Here is a 24,578-nt window from a genome sequence, read left to right as displayed (position 1 = left end):
AGGCACCATCATTTCTTAAATCATGTTTTTTATTTACAGTATATTGTTTGCAAGAAAGGATAACGAACTTTCCAAAATTATCTCTAATCATTCACTGGATTATAGGGGACAAAAACAGAAGCTAATTTGTGACTTAGCACTTGACAATAATGTTGGATTAATAAGCATCCAAAATAATTTTACTATTTTTAAAAAAAATTCTCCCATATATATTTATCTTGCCCCTTTTGAGTAGCTCCTGAACTGTGCACCTTTCCTCAGCCAAGAGAGCAGGTAAGTGACTTACTGCCAGGTCTCTTCCCAGATCATTCTTTTGGTGTTAGGTGAACAACAGGAAATTAGTATTACTCACATTCCATGTGAGAAAATACCGGTATATCAGAGATCCCAAATAATGACTAGAAACTATAAACACCAGTGCCGGCATATCAGAGATCCCCAAATACAAACCCGCATTCTATCAGTCCAAGGTGTAGTGTCTTGTCAAATACTGAAATGCAGTATTGGTGTGTATCACCACAGACTGTAGTTCAAATCCCAGAAGCAACATACAAAATGTACCCTTAAGTTCTATGAGCTCAGTGAATCAGATCAAATAGATATCTATTTATTTCTCCCTTTTTCAAAATGATTAGTGCTCCTAATTTACTTATCTATGCACATTTCTGTCTGAAGCTCCCCGGTGGGTGAAGGCCCCAAGTTTAATATATTTCTTAATGCTAAAGGGATCAAGGGATATGGGGAAAAAGCGGGAACAGGGTACTGAGTTAAACGATCAGCCATGATCATTTTGAATGGCGGACTAGGTCCGTAGGGCCGAATGGCCTACTCTTGCTCCTATTTTCTATGTTTCCATGTCTCAGGAGGTCTCAATGACGGCAGTACTGGGGAAGCTAAAACTGGTTTCACTGTGCCAGGCTTGGAAAAGAGAACACCAGCTTAAACTCCCACTCCTGATTGCTAGCCAGTGACCGTTGATGGAAACTGCATATGTCTGGACATTGGGTGAGGACAAGATAAGGCATCAGGGGAGAAAATGGGGTGGGGTGGGGAACGATCAGTCTAATTAACATAAATGGAGTTATTGATTTATAACCGTCATTGGAACATGATCTGGGAACAGGAGAATGAATAAAGACTGTTCAGACCACCCCCACATCATTTAGATCCTCTTGCAGGACCTGTCCTGACCAGTTTTCAGTTCTCTTCTCCTTGTGCCTTATGAACACCCCTATACTTCCTGTTACATCAGCAATTGGTCCATTTCCTTTCTAAATGCTTGGAGTTTGCGTTTGCTGCACTAGATGGCAGCCTATTTCATAAATTAACAATATTACTGCTGCACTCTCACTGCAGTGACAGGTCTGAGTCCTGCAGTCCTGGTTCCAGCCAAGCAGTATCCCATTTTATACTGCTTAGCAGGAAGTGCATTGCTCCTGTGCAGGAGTTCACGCATGGTTACATGCACGCACAGAGCTCTCTCCCAGTGGTTAAGTTCAAGGCCCCAAAATTCCTGGATTGGGGGAGGGTGGAAAAGGAGTCCACCACCTGGAAGGACCAGGAATTTGGGGTAGAACGCAGTTCTGATGGGATTCTGCCTTAAATTCCAGTGGGTGGAGGAAGAGGGCAAGTTTTCTGCCCACCCCTTACATCAAGGGGGCATGCCTGTGGGAATTCTGGGCTAGCCCAGGAATTCCGCCTTTACCCTCTTATAAGGTTTCAACAAACTCCCACCAGCTGAGAACTAACCTGAGTTCCATTGAGTACCTTGGAAAGGCCCCAGCAGGTCCCGAGAGAAAGTTAGTTGATCCCAGAGAGGATTGATTACTTTTAAAATGTCAGCAAATTGATCCCTTTGGAGCTAACTACTAAACTACAGTCACGTTGCCTTCAGCCTGGGATGGGGCTCGGAGTTCCCTGTGTGACGCTCCGACATAAACCAGCGGACTGGCGAGGGTGCTGCTGAAGTGCGCTCACAGGAACGGGTGGTCCGCTATCATTATTTAAATGAGCCCAACCCTGGGATTTGGGATGGCATTTGATGTCTGCTTCCTGTGCAGGTGGGGGTTCTGCTCTGCCACACTTCCACTAGCGGAGAGGGACTCCTAGAATTCTGGCCCTGAAATGTTTTGAACGCATGGGTGGCAGTGTCTAATCATAACTCCAGATAGATTAAAAAGCTCCTGGGATGTCTAAGGGACATTTTTTAAACCTGGTTTGACACAAACATTGGAGTAATGCTCCATCCAGTGTCAAACCAAAGTGTTGTCCCCCTTACAGGGAGTCTCACACCATTTCTCTTTGGAGTGGAATTGGACCTTGATCCTGACTCTATATTTATTCTGTAATTTTAGTGTTGGTACAAAGCAGAAACGGCTTTGCAGCAATGCTAAACCTGCAGATAAGGGCCCCCTTAGTGCTGAAGAATTGAGCAACAACTGACCTTGCGACTGCTTTAGTTTTTAAATCATGTCCACTGCCTCTGCACAAAATACCTCATCATATCCATTTAATCAACGGAGCCAGTTGTTTAGGACAAATGTTGGCACAGTTCTCTCTATAAGCGAAGGCTCCTGTCTATCAAACAAATCCCACAATTGACTGGCCTATTTCAAAACCAGACCAATTCACTGCATGCATATATCATGGCCTTGCACCAATGTGCAACTGTACATTTTTCCACATTAAGTGGCATCTGCCACTTCTTAGTCCATCTACTTGCAGACGGTTTTGAATGGCATCACTCTCCTCAACTTTGGTCACGGGATGATACTGTTTTTGAAGGCAATAGTATAAAGCCTGTAATTTCCACACACAATGGCTCCAGTAAATTCCAGAATGCTTTAATGTGTTATGTATCTAATTGGAACTCAGAAGTAACCAAATATTCTCTTCCTGGACCTGCTGGTCCTTCATAGTTCAAACAAAAGCACAACTAGCTCCATGTTGTTCCATTCAACTAAATTTGTTGACTGAAGTTTATTTAAATTAAAAATGGTACTTTTTTATATCGCAAACATAAAATCATGCAGGAAGTTTGCTAAATAAATAACAAATTCAAAGAAGGAAAAGCTGCAGGAGGATATAAAGTATTCCTCCCTTTTTTAAGTTGCTTTAAAATGGTATCTGTTACCTGTTATGATATTGTTAATTCAATTGGATATCTTTCACATAAGGGGCCTGCCATTTCAGATGCATCCAAGAGTGAGACCTCTTATTTCCGAGCCAATTCCTGTGAGACCAGCCTGGAGGCTGAGCTGGAAACTATTAATAAACACTGAGTACACAGCTGTACCTAGCTAATATTAGAACACTTTGGCATAGGTGCTTCCAGACTGGCCTGAAGGCTGGTCTATAGGGTCAATTGCCACAAACATAAATGGAGCTTCTTTGGGATATTCATAGGCTGCCCCATAAAGCACATCACTGGAGCGACACAGGATCCATGCAAAGACTGAAAATAGCAAGTTTCCGAGGCAGGGTGAAAAACGTAATTAAATTGACGTAATTTCCGAACATAGGAACATAATAGTAAAGTTATAGAAATTTTTTTTACTAATCTGACACTAGTTACCAAAAAAAAATCTTAAACTTTATGCACAGCACAACATATACCCCACACCTTTAATATTTTTGAATCTGGGGAGACAGGGAATATTTTGTGCTAAAACTTCTCCTTCCAGATTTTCCTTTTCCATTAACTAAAGTTATTTATGTTGTTGGATAATGTTCTAACATTAATGCAATAAATCCATTCTATATGCATCTTTACACTATCCAACAATCATTTACAAGTGAGAAAATCTAATGGACTGGATCTTGCTGGAGTGGGCATCCCGCGGCATGCGCTGTTAGACTTTTTTCTGCACCTGTCAGCTCAAAAACTATTTGTGCTGTAACTTGCTGGAAGTACGAGCTGATAACGGCATGGCAAAGGCAACGGGGGCATCGGGGACCTTAGTGAACGGTGAGACCAACAGTGTATGTCCTTAACCAATGAGCTTTAAGGATTGAGAAAGAAACAGAGGAACGATTGAGAAGGAGGGTGAATTAGAGTCAAATCAGGTAGAGAAACAGAAATAAAAAGAGGGAAAGAAAGACTGGATTAAAAGAAAGAGAAAAAAGAGGCAGAAAGGAAAAGTAAGAAAATTAATTTAAAAATTAAAAATTGGACATTTTAAAAATCTCTAACATGCAGGATTGAGATTGATCAGTTTAGATTGTCCCCATTCTGGGCCAGAGAGGTTGATTGGCATTGCATTAACAATTATTATGTCGTTAAAAAGGTACTTACGCTCTTAATTACCAGACTTTACTTTCTGCGGCATGTTTGATGGGCAATAAATGTGCAAATCCAGCAAGTTCTTAAAATTAACAGGGAGGCTAAGGCCGAGATGCAGCTTGTGCGAAGCAAACGTCGGAGCATAAATCGACCAGCAAGTTCTGGAGATGATCAACTCACGGCAAATGTCTTAATCCATCCAACTTGCTGGCTGATCTGCACATTAATATCAGCGTGTGTCGTTAACACACCGTTATTTTTCCAGCAAGATCCGGCCCAATATCAGTGTTGGCCATGCAGAGGCAAGCAGGCTGCAGCAGGCATGCTCGTTAACATAGCCCAGGCACAGCTAACCTGGGAACAACCTATTAATGGAGCCAGTTACAAGGAAGCCACAGCCCAGGCCTGATGGTACGGCACAGGTAGACTAGATGTATGCTGTCAATGCAGGCTGGTTACAAACCAGGAAAGAGTCTTGTAAATGCTACAGATTGTTTAAACAGATGTAATATTGCCGATGTTTTTGAAACTATAAAAATAAACCACTTAGGGCAAAAGGGATAATCTCCCTTCTCTATATGCAACAAGTCAGCACAAATGGGTTAATTTTCTCCATTTGAAACATGTCTAGATTTACTACATAGAATTTACAGCGCAGAAACAGGTCATTTGGACCAAATGGCTTATGCCGGCGTTTAGGCTCCACACGAGCCTCCTTTCATCTAATCCTATCAAATATCCATCTATTCCCTCCTCCCTCATGTGCTTATTCCCCTCAACTACTCCTTGTGGTAGCAAGTTCCACATTCTTACCACTCTTTGGGTAAAGAAGTTTCTCCTGAATTCCCTATTGGATTTATTGGTGACTATCTAATATTTACGGCCCCTGGTTCTGGTCTCCCCCACAAGTGGAAACTTCTTCTCCACATCTACCCTATCAAACTCCTTCATAATTTTAAAGTGTGGTCTAACCCAAGGTTCGATACAAGTTTAACATAACTTATCTGCTTTTCAATTCTATCCCTCTAGAAATGAATCCTAGTGCTTTGTTTGCTTTTTTTAAAATGGACTTATTAACCTGATACTTTTAGTGATTTGTGTATCTGTACTCCTAGATCCCTTTGCTCCTCCATCTCATTTAGACTTATTATCCAAGCAGTATGTGGCCTCCTTATTTTTCCTACTAAAATGTAACATCTCACACTTATCTATATTGAAATTCAATTGCCAATTACGCCCATTCTGCAAGTTTATTAATATCCTTGTATTTTGTTGTAGTCCTCCTCAGTATTAACAATAACCCCCAAGTTGGTGTTGTCCGCAAAATTTTTAAATTGTACTTCCGATTCTTAAGTCCAAATTGCTTATGTAAATTATGAACAACAGTGGTCCCAGCACCGATCCCTGTGGAACACCACTTCCCACCTTGTGCCAGTCTGAGTAGCTACCCTTAACTCCTACTCTCTATTTTCTGTTCTGTAGCCAGCTTGCTGTCCATTTGTCCTTTTATCTACTAAAACTATTTTACAAAAATCATTTTTTTTTATCTTAAAAAGAAATCCTTTACATTGAGCTCTGTCCTGTAACTTGGGGTGTTACAGATCATCTTCCTTTACATCCATGAAAAGGGTACTTATATTTCCATCCTTCCACTCGATCATGATCTCTCCAGGTTTGGGTGAGATTTTTGGAGAAGAACTCGGTACCGAGTTCATGGAAATGTAAGCCTGGTTGGTCTGTAACATCTGGTCTGTCTCTGCAGAGTTGTCAGCTTCAGCTGCATACTGCATCATTGCCTTCTTTATTGACGCTTTCTCTGTTGCATTCTTGTCCTCTGCTTCATTCAGTGCCTTGATCTTTCGCTTCCTATAATAGCAAAGGGATAAAAGAGACTGGTGGGTATTGGCCAAGTGTATAAAACATGAATGAGAAAAGCCCTTCAAGCTTATTCTCTTTGGGTCCAATGTGAACAGTTTTCATCTCTGTATTGCCAACTGAATCATATAACTTTCTGGTTTCCTTTTACACGACGCTGCTCCCTCACATCAAACGATTGAGTTACAAAATATGTCAGAAGAAGCTGGGGCTCTTTAGCCTTGACAGAAGGTGACTGAGAAGGCACCTTATAGTGGTATACAAAATGGTAAATTATATGGATAAGGTTAATCTGGAGCACCACTTCAAGTTATGCCAGAATACTAGATCAAGGGGCATAGATCAAGCTGGTGAAAGGAAAGTTTGGGACAGATATCAGAAAGAACTTCTTCACACAAAGAGTGATGATCACTTGGGCTGGTCTTCCAGAGAGGGCAGTGAACATGAAAAACTTGGACTCCTGAAAGAGTCCGTTACAGGATATAATGGACAGGACATATCATTCACTTCTTTCAATAAGAATCAATTTAAATTATTTCGCTTATTACTCATAGTTAGAACATATGGCCACTTTTGTCCCTCTTTTGTGAGTCCTTTGAGGATACATTGTCTACTTCCTGTAACTGCCATCCTTACCCCTTCTTTCCAACAGCAACAAATTGCATTTATATAACCTGTTAAACTTGGAAAAACATCCCAAGGAGCTTCACGGAGGCGCAATCAGACAAAAATGGACTCCGAGACAAAGGACATATTAGGAGGGGTGACCAAAGGCTTGGTCAAAGAGATGGGTTTTAAGGAGAGTCTTAAAGGAGGAGAGAGAAGTGGAGAGACAGAGGGGTGTAGGGAAGGAATTCCAGAGCGTGGGACCTAGATGGCTGAAGGCACCATTGGAAATGGTGGGGTGAAGGAAGGGAAGGATACACACGAGGTCAGAGTCAGAGGAGCGGAGAAGTTGGGGGGCACTGTAGGGCTGGAAGAGTGACAGAGATAGGGAGGGCCAAGGTTATGAAGTGATTTAAACATAAGGATGAGAATTTTAAATTGGAGGCCTTGGGATACTGGAAGCCAACATAGGTGAACAAGGACAGGGTGATGGGTGAGTGGGAGCTGGTGTGGAAACGGACACCAGGAGCAGAGTCTTGGGTGAGCTGAAGCTTATGGAGGATAGGATGCCAGCCAGCAGAGCGTTGGAATAGTCGAGTCTGGATGTGATAAAGGCATGGATGAGAGTTTCAGTGGCAGGTGGGCTGAGGCAGGGGTGAAAGTAGGCGTTATTACAGAGGTGGAAGTAAGCATTCTTTGTGACGGGGAATATATGGGTTGGAAGCCCAGCTTCGAGTCGAATAGAATGCTGGCATTGTAAACAGTCTGATTCAGCCTCATTTAGTGGGTGGGGGAGTGTCTCCCATTGCAGGGAGATGCCACAGCCCCACCTAATGCAAGTCAGATCAGCAGCTGAGCACAGCAGGTTTTAATCGGTGTCCAAACCTGCTACATGATAATGCCACAGCATCACTCAACTTTTAAAGAAATATTTGCCTACTATGAACGCATCAACTAATCTTTTACTGTAACATCCTAATATTACAATTTACAATCAACAATGTTTTTCTTTTCATCTCCGACATCCTTTTTAGCATCTATTGTTTTGGTTTAATGCATTTTCTAATCTCGCTCCTTCTCTGTGTCCTTAAAAATCTGTTAAAAATGTTGTATCTTTTGTTTATGCTTTTTAACTTCCTCTTAGTGATTTATGTCTAGATTTTGATATCAACATTTTTATACAGATGGGGGAAGAGAAAAGCAATGAATAAACAGGACAATTTACTGGTGAACCTGCTTAATAGAACCTCGTGACGTTGAGCTTGAGTATCGCGGCCTAAAAGATTATTATTTGCAATATGCACCCTTCAGAATGAACATCTTTCAACTACAAATATATTTTACTGTAGAAATCAGAAATGTGTGGAAAGTTTTACAAAATGTCACTCAATACATTAGGAAGAAAACTGCAAAGTCTGACTTACTTGTTTGCCCTAGAGCTTAATGCCAGAATGAGGAATCCCAGGAACAGTGCCACGAATGCAAGCACTAATATAGAATAGTTCCATTTAGTGGCTGTAAGAGATAGAGGAATTTCAATCAAATTATACAAGCATAGCTGGTAATCTGCTCAATGGAATCACTGTTTGTTGCATGTGGTACCTGGAGACAAAGAAATCTCTAAAGTCTGACCAGCAGAAATGTCTAGCTTTAGTAGGTCTTTAGTACAATGCCTTGGCTGAGGGATGACCATATGGTCAAGCACTGTCAATTCTGCTCAGTAACAGGCCACTGACGTTCCTGAAGAACCGCCCACGGTGGCCATCCCTCAAATTTTCCTTTCCTCATTTATGAGAAAACGCCTGGCCTGCATTCTCCACAATCCACTGACATCAGGATATCATCAGGTGGAAATTGTGGTGCACCAGTTGGTGCCTCTCGACCCCAAAGCATTTTGTGGTGCATTTCCAAGACACTGCACTATCACAAAATCCTTTAAAATGCTGTTGATGAATACTGTACCATAAACCACACCAGAATCTTGAAAGTACAAATAAAAAGAAGAAAAGTGCAAATGCTGGAAATATTATGTAGGTCTGCCAGCATCTGAAAAGAGAAAAATAGGTTAACACATTGGGTGCAGACCTTTCATCAGAGCTGGAAGGTAAGAGAGCTCCTTAATAGGACTGAACAAAATGAAGAAGAGAAGAAAGAGAGCAGATGGAAGTCAAAGGTTAGTTCGGCCACAGAGAAACAGTCGGAATGGCTACAAACAGGTTTTTTGTTAAATTTGAAAGAAGTGAAAACCAATGGATGATACACAGGCATTAAAGGAAAAAAGGGGCATGAAAACAGCCAAGTAAAGTGGAAACAATACATGGGAAAGAAGCAACAACAAAGCCTTTTCTGTTCTATTCCATCTTTCCACCCACTCCCCCTCCATCTTGTTCATTCTATTGAGAGACTAACTTACCTTCCAGGTTTTAGTTCTGATGAGGGTACTACACTCAAAACATTAACCTGTCCTCTCTCTGTCAGATGCTGCTGAACCTTCATGTGCATTTCTAGCATTATCAGAACCCTGAAATCCTATAAATAGGATTTGCTGAGACCCATGCACGGCAGCCCCACATTCACAGTAATATCTACAACAGCCAGCAGTGGAAGTGTTTGAAAGCAAGAAAATAAGAGGTTTGAGGAGCACAAAAGGATACATGGCCCAACAAACCTCCGTTTTTTTGATTGAGTCCCATCTACTATCTGCAGTAGTGTAGCGATTATGTTACTGGACTAATAATCTAGAGGATGTAAATTCAAATCCCACCATAGCAGTTTGTGGACTTAAATTAATTTTCAAAATAAAATCTGGAAATAAAAATCTGGTATCAGTAAAAGTGACCATGAAGCGGTCAGATTGTTGTAAAAACCCAACTGGTTCATTAATGGGAAGGAAACCTGCCGTCCTTACCCAGTGTGGCCTATACGTGACTCCAGTCCCACACCAATGTGGTTGACTCTTAACTGCCCTCTGAAGTGGCCTAGCAAACAGGCCCACCATTGCCTTCTCAGGGAAAATAGAGATTGACAATAAATACTGCCCTTGCCCACGACACCCAAATCCCCAGAATTAATTTTTTTAAATTCCCACAATCCCTTCTCTCATGAGATGCTCTCACAGATGCCTCATTTATATTTTTTGTTTCCACGGCCTTCTTTGGTAACTCATTCCATGATTAAAGCCATCCTGATTGACGCCTCTTACTCCTAACTTTTAACATATTACCCCTCATTTCTCTTGTCTCTCATAGCTTATGACTTTAACTAACATTTGCAATTGTAGAATAATTTTGTGTCAAACAGCTCAGCTTCCAATGAATTGACATTTCACACAAATATGCATGTGTCAGCTAAGAATATCATCAGTAAATAGCAGGCAGACTGGAGAATTCTGCAGTAATTATCCCTGATCTGGAGCCAAGATTCACTTTATAAAGTAGCATTGATTATCCATCAAGGAAACCTCATTGGGCCTACTTAAAGAACTGAACAACAACTCGAGATCAGCATCCAGAGCACAATCGATTTTTGGCCAGGGGTGACAAGAAAAACTGGAATCTGAAGTTTAAAAGGAAAGGAAATGCTGGAAATATAAAGCCATTTTTAAAGAGAAGAGACAGGTTAACGATTCTGATGAGGGGGTCTCCACTTGAAAAGTTAACCCTGCTTTCCTCTTGCAGATGTTAACTAACCTGCTGTGTATTTCCTGCCCATTGTATTTTAGCAATCTCCAATTAGCCTGATGGACACGCTCACTAATGATGCCCCCGGCAGACCAGCAAATCACATCCACTCTCATGAAAGGATGTTCCACAGCTGCTGCAGAAAACCCGTTCACTGCAAGATAATCTTTTTATCAATAAATATTGGTTAAATATTTAACCTGGAGATGGGAGACAAGGGGGGGAGGGGAATTGGTGAATACTTTGAACTTGGAGTGACTGGACATGCCAATTAACTATTCTTTATAGATCAGTTATACCACAGGGTGACCGCTGTGCATGGAACCATTCTCCATTATGGAGTTGACTCCTTCAGGAGAGGAAGAGAGATGGGAGTAAATTTGTGAGAAAAGGAGGGGCAAATGAACCCTTCATTTTAAATCTCTCTAGTGTTAGCAGGGAAGGTTGGCTGACATTAAAGTTTAACCAACGTTAGATGCCTCTGAGTGGAATTCTGTGCTTGTCTCCAAGCACTTGTGTGCAGAGATCCATTTGCACTGGGCAGAGAAGTGACATGAAGCCAGCGGTATAACTTAGATCTGCCGGCCCTGAGACGCTCTCAGCTGGTGCCATTCTCAGACCAGTTAACTATTGCAGACCTTAACTTCTCGGTTTTAGAAATTGTAGATCTGATCAGGAATATTCCTCCTTTAATTTTTCAAGTGACCTTGAAGTCTGAGCCACCAAACATTAACAATATTACATCGTTCATCAGCTTGTAATGTACAAGGTCTGTCCACACAATCCTACGCTTTTTAATCAAATGATATACAAAAATAAAGAAAAATCAAGTACAACACGTACGGTCCTCTATCAGATTAGATGTTTGTTTCATTGTGGTAGTTTCTTCCTCTTGCGTTTTGTTCTGACTCCCATCGCTGTCGGCCCTATCCTGGGTTTCTTCAAATTCTGCTAACACTTGAGTCTTTGCTGATGTTATCCGTGGGTTTTATGTTCAGTGAAATGTGAAATTAGAAAATATTCATTAGAGTTTTATCTTTATACAGAGTCTAAAAGCCACAACCTCTCCCTTTGCAAACCAATTACAACTGTATGTCAGTGGTAGCACTCTTGCCTCTGAGTCAGAAGGTTGTGGGTGCAAGTCCCACTCTAGAAACCGGAGAATAAAATCTAAGCTGAGACTCCAGTGCAGTACTGAGGGAGTGCTGCATGGTTGGAGGTGCCATCTTTCCGAGGAGACATTAAACTGAGGCCCCGTCTGCCCTCTCAGGTGGTAGTAAAGGATCCCGTGGCACTATTTCAAACAAGAGCAGGGGAGTTCTCCCCGGTGTCCTAACCAATGTTTATTTCTCAACCAACATCACTAAAACAGATTATCTGGTCATTATCGCATTGCTGTTTGTGGGACCTTGCTATGTGCAAATTGGCTACTGTGTTTCCTACATTATAACAGTGACTATACTTCAAAAAGTACTTCATTGACTCTAAAGCATTTTGGGATGTTCTAAGGTTGTGAAAGGCGCTATATAAATGCAAATCTTTCTTTTTTAACAACTGCCCAGAATCTGAATGGACAATTCCCTCAAGGGTTCCGTTCATGAGTGCACCATCCAGTGTGAAACAGAGAAGCCCCAGGTTCGATTCCCAGCCTGTGTTAAGTGGTGTTACTATTGGCCTCAGCACCACTAGGCTAGCAATAAGAGAGATAAAAAAATCATAATCCCCTTGGATGAGAACACAATTGGAAGCTCCCCATGGTAAATAACATGGGGCTCAATTTTAAAAGGGTGGCAAGATGGCAGCGGGGGAGGGGGGTGATTTGCGGGCGCCAAACCCGGAAGGCAAGTAGGTGATCTGATCGCAACCCTAATGAGGCCAATTAAAGCCTCTTCCGGGTTTCGCGCCTGGCAGCCAGCCTGACTGAGGTGGTGAGGGGAGAAAGAGAGAGAGAGAGAGACTTTATTGGCCATTGCGAGAGAGAGTGGTGGGGGGGGGGGGTAGACAAAGATCGGAGTGGGGGGGGGGGAGAAGACATCGTACATCAGAAGGGAGGAGGTTTGCAGAAGACATTGGACATTGGAATTGGGGGTGTGCAGAAGACATCGAATATTGGCGGGGGGGAGAAAACGTCGGACATTGGAAGGGGGGTGTGTAGAAGACATCGGACATTGTGGGGGGAGACGACATCGGACATCGGAGCAAGGGGCACAGGTGACATAGTTTGCAAGGTATGTTTATTTATTTCTTTACAATAGGAAATGTAATTTTATTTGATTTATTAACTTTATTTTTCACTGATCCAGCCCTTCCAGTCCGGCTTCACCAGCCGTGAATCGGAAGCCGTGGGAAAGCCGCCCAAGTAAGTTCAAAATCGTTTTAAGTGGCCAATATGCCAAAAATTAAGTACCTTAAGTACCTCAATAAGGTACATTTGCTTGTTTAAATATCGTCCTGCTGGCTTTAATTGCCGGTGGGACTTCCGAGTTCGGGAATGGCGTGCACACCCAGATGACTCTGGGTCATGCGCATTCTTCAGCGAGTTGGAGCCGGGAATCCTACCCGCTTCAGATTTCTCCGATTTTCTTTGCCCCCCGAACCCACCCGGACTTTCATTTTAAAATTGAGCCCATGGTGACATTCACTGTCCAAGCTCACACGTTAAAAATGGTCATCTGGGCGAGGCACCAGGGAACTGTCTGCTAGTGCAACCACACAGCAGTGAGAAACATACAAGATTCTGAGGGGACTCGATAGGGTAGATGCTGAGAGGATGTTACCCCTCATGGGGGAATCTAAAACTCGGGGGCTTAGTCTCAGAATAAGGGGTCGCCCATTTAAGACGGAAATCAGGAGGAATTTCTTCTCCCACAGGGTCGTGAATCTTTGGAATTCTTTACCCCAAAAAGCTGTGGAGGCTGAGTCATTGAATACATTCAAGGCTGAGTTAGACAAATTTTTGATCAGCAAGGGAGTCAAAGGATATGGGGAAAGGGCGGGAAAATGGAGTTGAGGTAAAAATCAGATCAGCCATGATCTCATTAAATGGCGGAGCAGGCTCGAGGGGCCGAATGGCCTACTCCTGCTCCTATCTCTTATGGTCTTATAGAATCAACATCTCAGGAGCGGAGGTGGCGGGAGGTGAAGAAAAGGAGATACAAATGGAAGGGAAAATCAACGCGGATCTGGCAGATGCCCTGTCCTTTGCTTGTAAGCCACTTTATAACCACAGAGATTGCTTTAAACTATGCTCGTCAGCACAGCTATGAAGGAGCACATTTTCAACTTGTGTATTATTGGCTTAAAACTCATGCTTCCGTTTCATCTTTTGGAGCGGTGGGGCATGATTTTTAATGAAAGCCGGGAACCCAGCAGGCAGGTAGATGTTTGCGGGGGAACCAGGAAGTGAAATGAGTGCGTCGTAATCTGCATTCGCAACTCAATTGGAGGTAATTATTTTTGCTTCCGGGTTTCCCGTGCCACAGCCAGCCAAATTGACAGGCCAGCTACCTGTCAGGATGGAAAGGAGCCGTGAATCGGAGAGGGGGGTAGGGGGAAGAGATCGTGGGCCAAGGACGACATGTGGGGTGGGGGGGGGAAGGGAGTCTTGGGAGAAGATCGGGGGCAGGGAGATGATCGGATTGGCAGTCAGATGAAAAGTCGGAGATGGGAGGAGGTCTACCATCCGAGGTGGGGTGGGGGGCGGGGGCCGTTCACGGGGCTCCAATCGCACCTGGTGAGCTTGTTGGGCCTGGATGAAACACTCATGCTCCTCTGGGCCCACAAGCAGTGCAATAAAGGCACTCACCTCATGGATCCTGCCCTTCTCGCCTGCTTTCACCTGACGAGAATCAGAAACGACGGGAAACCCATGCAGGTGATCTTAAATTTGCTTCAGCTTTCGAATCCGCAAAAAATTAAGTACCTCAACTATTTCAATGAGGTACATTGCCCTTTTAACGTTGGAGCCGAGTTGCGGTCCCACTTTGAAAAACTGTTATTTTTATCTCCCACCCACCCCCAAACCACCCGTTCTTTAGGGTTGAAATTACCCCCGTGGTCTTTCTGCAGTTTCTTGGTTCTTGCTGGATTCTGAAAGTTGTTGAGATGAAAGAGCTCCATAAGCATTCGACTTACATATGATTTACTGCCTGAGGGGTACAGCTCATGTCAATATTTTGTTACCAAGGATAACTAGATGTTGGATTGTAAGCATTCACTGTGCCTGACACTATTTAAGCAGGTTAAGGAGGGCTGGTAAGAGCTCTAATGAATTGTATATTATAACTCAAAGCAGCCTTCTACTCTGATATCAGTCAGTATTTTAAAACTGGATTATGTAAATATATTTGACGAGTGACTTTTAGCCTGTGACATCTCTGCTTTGTTCCCAGCTATCCGAAGTGGAGTATGGTTTCGGAGCACAAAAGTACATTTAATCCGGTTGCAGGACTGCCAAGTGGAATCATTTCTAGTGCCCGAGTCCATGCAGATTTCAGATCATAAGGGATACAATCTGCTTACAGAAACTGTGCTCGAGCCATTGAATCATAAAATGGTACAAAGAACCTTAAACAGTAACAAATATCACAATCCCATCACCTTCAGCACAAACAGAAGGTTGAACATTTAAATTGCCATCTTGTACAGAACCACTCATGATCATTTGATCCCAATTTTCACCCAATGTAACAAGAAGTTGGTCAATTGACTGTTATGCAGGTAGAAAGGACTATAATATAAAATATCTGAATTCCCTTGCTGAGTAGCTCACGGTCCATTCCGCTTTCTCGTTCTTACCCTGATGGGCCTTTTGGCACAGGCTTGTACCATTTGTTGACCTCCACTTGGTACTTTTCTTTTTTTCTTTGGAAATAAACACCGTACTCCCATTGCCAGTCAGATACCAGGACATGTCCACATGGACAAGTCGGCGGTTGATGCAGTTCCACGTTAGACTCGTCACATTTTCACAAGTTGCAGTTTGAACATTGAGAGCCTGACCTACAGAAAGACATCTTTTGGTCCCTTGATTGAAAAGCCAGTTTTGTTTCCACACCCAGTCTTGGAGTAATGAATCAGGGTTGCACTTGTCTGTCAGCACTCGAACGCTTTCCAAAGTGGCTTTCAAGCATTGATTGTCAGAACTTTTTATTATAAATACTTCCACTCCTGTAAATATTAAGTACAAGCTTAAAAAGAATTATAATCTTTATGATGTAAACCGCAGATCACTTGGGTTGGAAAAAGAAACTGAGCATGATTTTTTTTCTTCAACACAAGAGCATAAGTCTAAATGATTCACCTCTCTCGCTTCAGAAAGCTTAATGTTATTCCAGCCCATGACATCCTAGCCTACAATGCCACTGCTTCTTGGGACAGAATTCTGGTATTGGAACAGTTGAGGGAATAGAAGATGGGAAAGAACCCAGGGGGTTTCCACCCTCTTGATCAGCCACCGCAAATTCTAAGGGAGGCAGTTGGATGCTTCTCTGTCCGCCCCTCTGACTGATGTTTCGACCCCAGTTTGAGGGAATGTCTGGGGACATTCCCAGGCTACACCAGAAATCCCTCTAGATATGCTGCTGTAAGGTCCACCTACGCCAGCAGAGAGCAGACGTCAGTGGCATTTTGGGCCACATGTGGATCCCACCGAGAAAATTTCCAACAGCTATCAATCCCAGAGGGATTTATTGCCATTCCAATGTGGGGTGGGCATCCCTGTAGTACCACTACTGGCATGGGTGCCCACCCTATTATGGTAATGACCCCTTGCCAAGGATTTGGGACAGGGTGATGGACAAGCCAAAGCAGCAGGTGAAGTTCTGCCCCACTGCATTCTCCATGGAAATGGTGCCACCAGAATTTCATCATCTATTTATTTCCATTAACGTTATGTGACATAACAGATAAAGCTGGAGGTTAATTCGTACTCCAGCAACCCTCACAATTAAACATTTTAACAATAATCACTGTTCCAATTTATATAGCACTAGGGTTCGAACAATCTCAGCTCTTTTCAATAAGGATAGGACTTCATTACATATAACTGGCAGAGTGTGCGAGCTAATGAAACAGGTTCAGCTGATAAATGAAAATCTGGCTAATGGAAGAGCCTCCTGGTGAAGCAGTGACCAGAGCCCCTTTAATTTGATGGCATCCCAAAGCCAACTTCTGCAGCATGAGAAAATAGATTCTGCTGTAAATCCATCCAGGGTTTGGTGATCTCAAAATAATAAATATTTTTAAAATACTGTATAAAAACAGCACTAAACTGGTGGCTACTGTTTAGAAAAATTGTTCATTTTAAATTGTTTTACAAGATTTTAGCCTCTGAGTTCCCAAGATTATCTGTCTGCAGCATTGGCTGCTACCTAACATCTAGGCGTCTCACCTAATTTTTTTCACTCAGCCAGGCAGCAATGTGTCAAGTGTTAGGTAACTAGTACTAGGTACACCAATACCTGGTGTTGTGAGTCGGAATGCTGTCAACAGACACCAATCTTCTAAACTCCATTGATAACTAGTTTGTTAATCCTCATGTATTTCATACCTTGGACACTTACCTGCTGAAAGGCACTCAGAGTTTCTGCAAAGATATCTGATTAAGGAACTGAGATCAGTGGGGCTCCATAATCCCCCTGCATTTCACACCTACATATCATCAGGGATTAGAAGGTTGATGTCACTGACAACATTTGGAATCAGAACACCAGCTATCGATAAATACACCAGACATTCCTTCCAATACAGTTACAATCAGGAAACTGTCTGGGGAAGGAAAACAAGGTGAAAAGTGGTAGGAGAGAAACACAGAGCACTAGGGGAATGACACTCTATGGTTCCAGTGAAGGTAGCGTGGTCACTGATTTTGCTGTCAAAATAACAGTGAGGCTAATGTCGCTCGCCATTATTTAAGTGTAAATGAATGGTACAGCAACTTCAGGCAAAGGGCCGACGCGCAGTTAAATGCCAAAACCCAAAAGTTGCTGTCCGAGTTGTGCCGTTCCACCATTAGCTTCGCAAAAACGGCGTCCCGCTACTGGCTCACCGCTGAAATGCGTTGAACGGCGTAAAGGTGCTGTATTTGCGCGGTGGATACAAACTAAATTCGCCACAGAAGGTTAAGTCTTGTCATTACAAGCGCAAGTACCCTTTTAATGACGTAATTACTGTTAATTACTGCCAATCAACCTCTCTGGAACTGAAAATTAACTATTACAAGTGTGGAGTCTCATTCCCTCAAATATTAATTGTTGTTGGAGATTTTAAAAAATGTCAAATTTAAAATGTTAAAAACATTTTTTTACTTTTCCTTTCTGTCTATTTTTTCTCTCTCTTAATCCAATCTTTCTTTCCCTCTTTATTTCTCATTTGACATTGAAATCACCCATTACACTTCCTTCTCCGTCGTTCCTGTGTTTATTTCACAATCCTTCAATCTGATTGGTTATGGAGATACCCAATTGCTTGCCCTGTTCACCCAGGTCCCAGACGCCCTGTTTCCCTCGCTGCGACATTATCAGCTCGCACTTTCAGCAACTTGCTATGCAAAAATTTAAAAACCTAAACACGCAAGGGCAAGTTTAACTAACCGTTAGATGCCCTGCCGCAGCAAAATCTGGGCCATATATCCCTTACTGTAAAACACTTATGCACTAAAAGGAGGTGCTTACCTCCATTTTGAGAGCATCTTCCACATGGTGGAATAATGAGGCAACAGATCAGGTGAGGGAATCCAGAGACAATGGTCTCAAAACAAAAATCACAAAAGTATTTCCTACTAGTTTGCTCACCTTTTTAAAATGATTATGAAGTTATTACAAATAAATTGTAGACTTTTTCAAATTCATTTTAAATATACTTCATGTCAAAATTGATCATTCACAGCTGTTCAAATTATTCTTGTTTTTGGTCAATAGACTAAACAAAGCCTTATGGTTTCAGGGGCTCAGTGGCACTTCAACATGCTATGCCACAGAGACGTAGGGTTTACAGCTGCCATCCCCATGCATTGAGTTACCAATCTAAGCAGCGTCATTATGTCAAGTCTTCAAGCAGAAGCCAGGCATTTTCTCAGGAACACCAGAAGGGCATTTAACCCAACCTACTTCCGTACCTTCTAACACCACTTTCAGAGCATCACTGGTGAAGGCCTGGGACAAGGTTATCTGCTTATTTGTTGGCCATAATTGTGTGTGACATGGGGCATTAATAGAAAGAGACGGTTTGGTGGCAGCATGCATTGGAGCGTCAACACACAATGCCAGCAGTGGTGGAATGTGGGTCTGATGCCCTGTTCTGCTGAGTTCCCAGTCTTCCTGCACTCATTGGAGGCAAGCACTTCCTAGAGAAGATGAAGAGTCAGCTCTATACAGATGAAGAGTCAGCTCTATACAGATGAAGAGTCAGCTCTATACTCCTCTTGGTGACAGCAGAAGAGCAGCAACAGCAAAGACCTGGAAGCAGATCACCGTGGGGGAGAGGTGGAGGAGAAAGGGCTTAGAAGGCAATATTTTTTCAAGGATTAAAATGAAAAGGATAAAATAGGAGGGGAAAGCTTTAAAAACAGAGGTTCACCTTTCAAAAAAAAGCACCATTGTTTTTTACTGCTCCAAGGGATAACTGACATGAAAGGCTGTGCCCGCAGATCCATAAAAGCTCCATGTTAGAGAGACTGCTGAACTCTTTATCTTAGGGTGTGGTTATACTGTAATTTTGCCTTGACGCAAAGCAGTTTCCAGTGTGAATTGGTGTAAAAAGTAACAGTTTAATTCATGACTCAGATCCTGATCTGACATCAGAGCACACTAAATCTAACTCAAGCAGCCTATCTCACATTTCGAGTTTACGCCGGCTGACGTAAAATTCCAGTCCGCTGCACGATCTGGCAGGTCAACTGGGTCACCTGGGAAATTTTAAAATTTTGTATGGAATCTTTTCAACGTTGGGATACAGTGGACACTCCGGCCCATGTTTTGCTAGCATTAAAAATTAGCTTCTGGGGAATGGAGCTCTGTGCAAGTGTTAGAGACTGAGATCAATCTGCAGTATAATAAAGGTCAGCTAATTGTGCAATGCAGCCAGCAGATCTCAGTAACTGAAGTACAACCACAGCATGAACTTCTAAGACATTTATGAACGTAAGCAACTCAGAAGTGAAAGACTTTAGTTGTGTAACTAGATATTGGATTACTAAGCCGACTTTAAATGGACAAATGTGTCAATGATCTGTCACAGTATGAAGTGGGTGGGTACATTTGTTCCTCTTTCGTGATTAAAATAAAACAAAGTCAAATATGTTTTAAGGTAGATCGGTATAATTCATTTGCAGCAAATAACCACCACGTCCCTGTCCCTCTGGAATTCTCTTCCAAAATCATTTTTTCTTGCTACTTCTCTCGCTGTTCTCAAAAGCCGCCTAAAAAGGGAATTGTATACATACACGTGAAAAGAAACATTTTGCTGGGCTATGGGAAAAGAGCGGGGGAGTGGGACTAATTGAATAGCTCTTTTAAAGAGCCGGCACAGGCACGATGGGCTGAATGGCCTCCTTCTGTGCCGAAAGATTCTAAGGGATACCTCATTCATCTGTCCGAGCCTTCGCCATCCCCCCAAAATTACACCTGTTTCTCCCTGTTGTCCTCCTCCGGAGCGCCTGAGGTAAGGTGAGCGGACCTGGTTGGAGTTCGGGGCGGAGCATCGGATTGGATAAAGAGCGAGGGGCTTCAGGGAGAGAGGTGAGAAGATCAAAAGTGACGTCAGTTAGAAGAGAAGGAGCTGATTGGCTGGTAGCTGGTGAGTGTTTCTTTTTCTGGTGAGTGTCTTTTTTTTAAGTCTTTCGTTTATTTCCAGTTAAGTTCAGTTAATGTAATAAATCGAGGCATGGCCGGTCAGCTCAGACCCGTCGAGTGCACATCCTGTGCCATGTGGGAACTCCAGGATGCTTCCCATGCCCTGGACAACCAGAGGTGCAGGAAGTGTCGTCAGCTGGAGGAGCTCGAGCTCCGGATTTCGGAGCTTGAGCAACAGCTGGCGTCACTGCAGTGCATCCGCCAGGCTGAGGGTTTTGTGGATAGCATGTTTCAGGAGGTGGTCACCCCGCAGCTTAAGAGAGTGCAGACAGAGAGGGACTGGGTGACCGCCAGACAGACAAGGAGGACCAGGCAGGTACTGCAGGAGTCCCCTGAAGGTGTCTCACTCTCTAACCAGTATTCAATTCTGAATACTGGTGGGGGAGAGGGTTTCTCTGGGGAGTGCAGCCAGAGCCAAGACCATAGCACCAAGGGTGGCTCAACTGTACAGGGGAGGAGGAGAAACGTCAGGAGAGCAATTGTGATAGGGGATTCTATAGTTAGGGGAGCAGACAGGCGTTTCTGTGGCCGCAGACATGATTCCAGCTTGGTAAGTTGCCTCCCTGGTGTCAGGGTCAAGGATGTCACTGAGCGGCTGCAGAACATTCTGGGAGGGGAAGGTGAACAGCCTGAGGTCGTGGTCCATATCGGTACCAACGACATAAGTAGAAAGAGGGATGAGGTCCTGCAGGCAGATTTTAAGGAGTTAGAAAAGAGATTAACAAGCAGGACCTCAAAGGTAGTAATCTCCAGATTACTCCCAGTGCCATGCACTAGTGAGTATAGAAATAGGAAGATAGAGCAGATGAATGCGTGGCTGGAGAGATGGTGCAGGAGGGAGGGCTTTAGATTGCTGGGGCATTGGGACTGGTTCTGGGGAGGTGGGACCTGTACAAACCAGATGGGTTGCATCTCAACAGGGCCGGGACCAATATCCTTGCAGTGAGGTTTGCTGTTGAGGAGGGTTTAAACTAGTTTGGCAGGGGGATAGGAACCTGAGTGTAGATCCAGGTGGGACAGAATCACAACTGGAGATGGAAGGCAGAAAATTAGTAAGTGAGTTTGGAAGGCAGAGGAAACAAAGGTTAGAAAATAAACAACAAGGGAGTTTGGCAATGCTTAAAGGTATATACCTCAATGCAAGTGAATAAGGCAGATGAGCTGAGAGCACAGATAGACACATGGCAGTACGATATCTTAGCTATTACAGAAACATGGCTTAAAGAGGGGCAGGAATGGCAGCTCAACGTTCCTGGTTACAATGCTTTCAGACAAGATAGAGAGGGGGATAAAAAAGGAGGATGGGGTGGCAATTTTGGTTAAATAAACAATTACAACTGTGAGGAGGGATGATATGTTGGAAGGATCATCAAATGAGGCCATATGGGTTGAGCTAAGGAACAAAAAAGGGGCAGTCACACTACTGGGAGTGCCCTATAGACCCCCAAACAGTCAGAGGGAGATAGAAGAGCAAATATGTGGGCAAATTTCTGAGAAGTGCAAAAACAATAGGGCAGTAACAGTAGGGGATTTCAACTACCCTAATATTAACTGGGATACAGTGTGAAGGGTATAGAGGGCGCAAAATTCTTCAATTGCATTCAGGAGAACTTTTTTAGCCCAACAAGACAGGGGGCAGTTCTGGATTTAGTTTTAGGAAATGAAGCTGGGCAGGTAGAAGGAGTAGCAGTGGGAGAGCATTTTGGTGGTAGTGATCATAATTCAGTTAGTTTTAGCATAGTTATGGAAAAGGACAAAGATAGAACAGGAGTTAAAGTTCTCAACTGGGGAAAGGCCAATCTTACTAAGCTGAGAAGTGATTTAGCAAAAATGGACTCGAAACAGCTACTTGAAGGTAAAACAATGTCAGAGCAGTGGGAGGCATTCAAGGGGAAGATTCAAGGGGTTCAGAGTAAACATATTCCCACAAAGATAAAGGGTGGGACTGGAGTCCCCTGGATGTCAAGGAACATACAGGGTAAGATAAGGCAGAAAAGGAAAGCTTATGTCAGACATCGAGAACTCAATTCTACAGAAAGCCCAGAGGAGTATAGAAAGTGCAGGGGTGAAAATAAAAAGGAAATTAGGAAAGCAAAGAGAGGGCATGAAAAAAATACTGACAAGTAAAATCAAGGAAAACCCAAAGATGTTTTATAAATATGTTAAGAGCTAGAGGATAACTAAGGAAAGAGTAGGGCTTATTTGAGACTAAAAAAGATAACCTACGTGTGGAGGCGGAAGATGTTGGTATGGTTCTTAATGAATAATTTGCGTCTGTCTTCACAAAAGAGAGGGACGATACAGACATTGTAGTTAAGGAGGAGGAGTGTGAAATATTGAATGGGATAAACATAGTGAGAGAGGAAGTATTGAGGGGATTAGCATCTTTGAAAGTAGATAAATCACCAGGGCCGGATGAAATGTATTCCAGGCTGTTAAAAGAAGCAAGGGAGGAAATAATGCAGGCTCTGAGCATCATTTTCCAATCCTCACTGGATACAGGCGTGGTGCCGGAGGATTGGAGGACTGCTAACGTTGTACCGTTATTTAAAAAGGGAGCGAGGGATAGACTGAGTAATTACAGGCCAATCAGTCTAATATCGATGGTGAGCAAATTATTGGAATCAATTCTGAGGACAGGATAAACCGTCACTTAGAAAGGCACGGAGTAATCAAGGACAGTCAGCATGAATTTGTTAAGGGAAGGTCATGTCTGACTAACTTGATTGAATTTTTTGAGGAGGTAACAAGGACAGTAGATGAGGGTAGTGCATTTGATGTAGTCTACATGGATTTTAGCAAGGTCTTTGACAAGGTCCCACATGGCAGACTGGTCAAAAAAGTACAAGCCAAGGGAAAGTGGCAAGTTGGATCCAAAATTGGCTCAGTGGTAGGAAGCAATGGGTAATGGTTGACGGGTGTTTTTGTGACTGGAAGGATGTTTCCAGTGGGGTTCCGCGGGGCTCAGTACTAGGTATCTTGCTTTTTGTGATATATATTAATGATTTGGACTTAAATATAGGGGGCATGATTAAAAAGTTTGCAGATGATACAAAAATTGGCCATGTGGTTGATAGTGAGGAGGAAAGCCATAGCCTGCAGGAAGAAAAGTGGCAAATGGAATTTAATCCAGAGAAATGTGAGGTAATGCATTTGGGGAGGGCAAACAAGGCAAGGGAATACACAATAAATGGGAGGATACTGAGAGGTGTAGAGGAAGTGAGGGACCTTGGAGTGCATGTCCACAGATCCCTGAAGGTAGCAGGACAGGTAGATAAGGTGGTTAAGAAGGCATATGGAATATTTTCCTTTATTAGCTGAGGCATAGAATATAAGAGCAGGGAGGTTATGTTGGGACTGTATAAAACACTAGTTAGGCCACAGCTTGAGTACTGCGCACAGTTCTGGTCACCACATTACAGGAAAGATGTGATTGCACTGGAGAGGGTACAGAAGAGATTTATGAGGATTTTGCCAGGACTGGAGAATTTTAGCTATGAGGAAAGATTGGATAGGCTGGGGTTGTTTTCCTTGGAACAGAGGAGGCTGAGGGGTGATTCGAGATGTACAAAATTATGAGGGGCCTAGATAGAGTGGATAGGAAGGACCTATTTCCCTTGGCAGAGGGGTCAATAACCAGGGAGAATAGATTGAAAGTGATTGGTAGAAGGATTAAAGGGGAGCTGAGGAAAACTTTTTTCACCCAGAGAGTGGTGGGGGTCTGGAACTCACTGCCTGAAAGGGTGGTAGAGGCAGAAACCCTCAACTCATTTAAAAAGTATCTGGATGTGTATTTGAAGTGCTGTAACCTACATGGCTACGGACCAAGTGCTGGAAAGTGGGATTAGGCTCATTTTCGGCCTGCGCGGACACAATGGGCCAAATGGTCTCCTTGTGTGCTGTAAATATTCTATGATTTCTATGATTCCTCTGCACCTGTAAGCTACTCTAAGATATCATTTCCATATGAGGCACAGTATATAGATGTAAATTGTTGTTAAATGTTTCAGAACACCCCCCTCTTCAAGTATTCAGCAGTCTTTACCTTGCAGCAGCACACATAGAATGAGCCAACCAAAAGGCTCTCTCTTCAACCCATACATTTTTTCTTAATCGCACAGAATGTGCAAACTCCAGTGTATCGAGACCTGTAGGAAAAAAGATAAAATGGATCTCAATCTCAGAAATTCGTATATATCCCGCAATCCTTCTCATAATAAAAAAGTGATGTATTTAATCAAAGTAATGGAGAGATGGGTATGAACCAAAGCCATAGCCGGCTGA

The 24,578-nt window shown here is 43.0% G+C and overlaps 1 protein-coding gene across 1 annotated transcript; it reads right to left on the bottom strand.

Moving 5' to 3' along the window:
* Window positions 1-17: 17 nt before the first annotated feature.
* Window positions 18-24,399, bottom strand: LOC137301787 (uncharacterized). The gene is made up of 5 exons (XM_067971419.1): window positions 24,340-24,399; window positions 15,241-15,612; window positions 11,287-11,412; window positions 8,188-8,278; window positions 18-6,148 (listed from the first exon to the last, which is right to left on the bottom strand). The coding sequence occupies exons 1-5, from the start codon at window positions 24,395-24,397 to the stop codon at window positions 5,878-5,880; spliced, it is 918 nt and encodes a 305-aa protein (XP_067827520.1). The 5' UTR covers window positions 24,398-24,399; the 3' UTR covers window positions 18-5,877.
* Between the last annotated feature and the right edge of the window lie 179 nt (window positions 24,400-24,578).

This window comes from Heptranchias perlo, chromosome 34 (genome assembly GCF_035084215.1).
Source record: "Heptranchias perlo isolate sHepPer1 chromosome 34, sHepPer1.hap1, whole genome shotgun sequence".
NCBI lineage: Eukaryota > Metazoa > Chordata > Chondrichthyes > Hexanchiformes > Hexanchidae > Heptranchias > Heptranchias perlo.
The sequence above is the reverse complement of the archived record's forward strand: the minus strand, read 5'-3'. Positions and strand labels throughout refer to the sequence as shown.

Bases quoted from the DNA above. Each gene is read 5' to 3' on its own strand.
- LOC137301787 (XM_067971419.1), bottom strand. From the start codon at position 24,397: ATGTATGGGTTGAAGAGAGAGCCTTTTGGTTGGCTCATTCTATGTGTG. The intron at 15,613-24,339 runs GTAAAGACTGCT...TAATATTTACAG, and splicing joins TCTATGTGTGCTGCTGCAAG to GAGTGGAAGTATTTATAATA. The intron at 6,149-8,187 runs GTAAGTCAGACT...TTGCTATTATAG, and splicing joins TTAAGCTCTAGGGCAAACAA to GAAGCGAAAGATCAAGGCAC.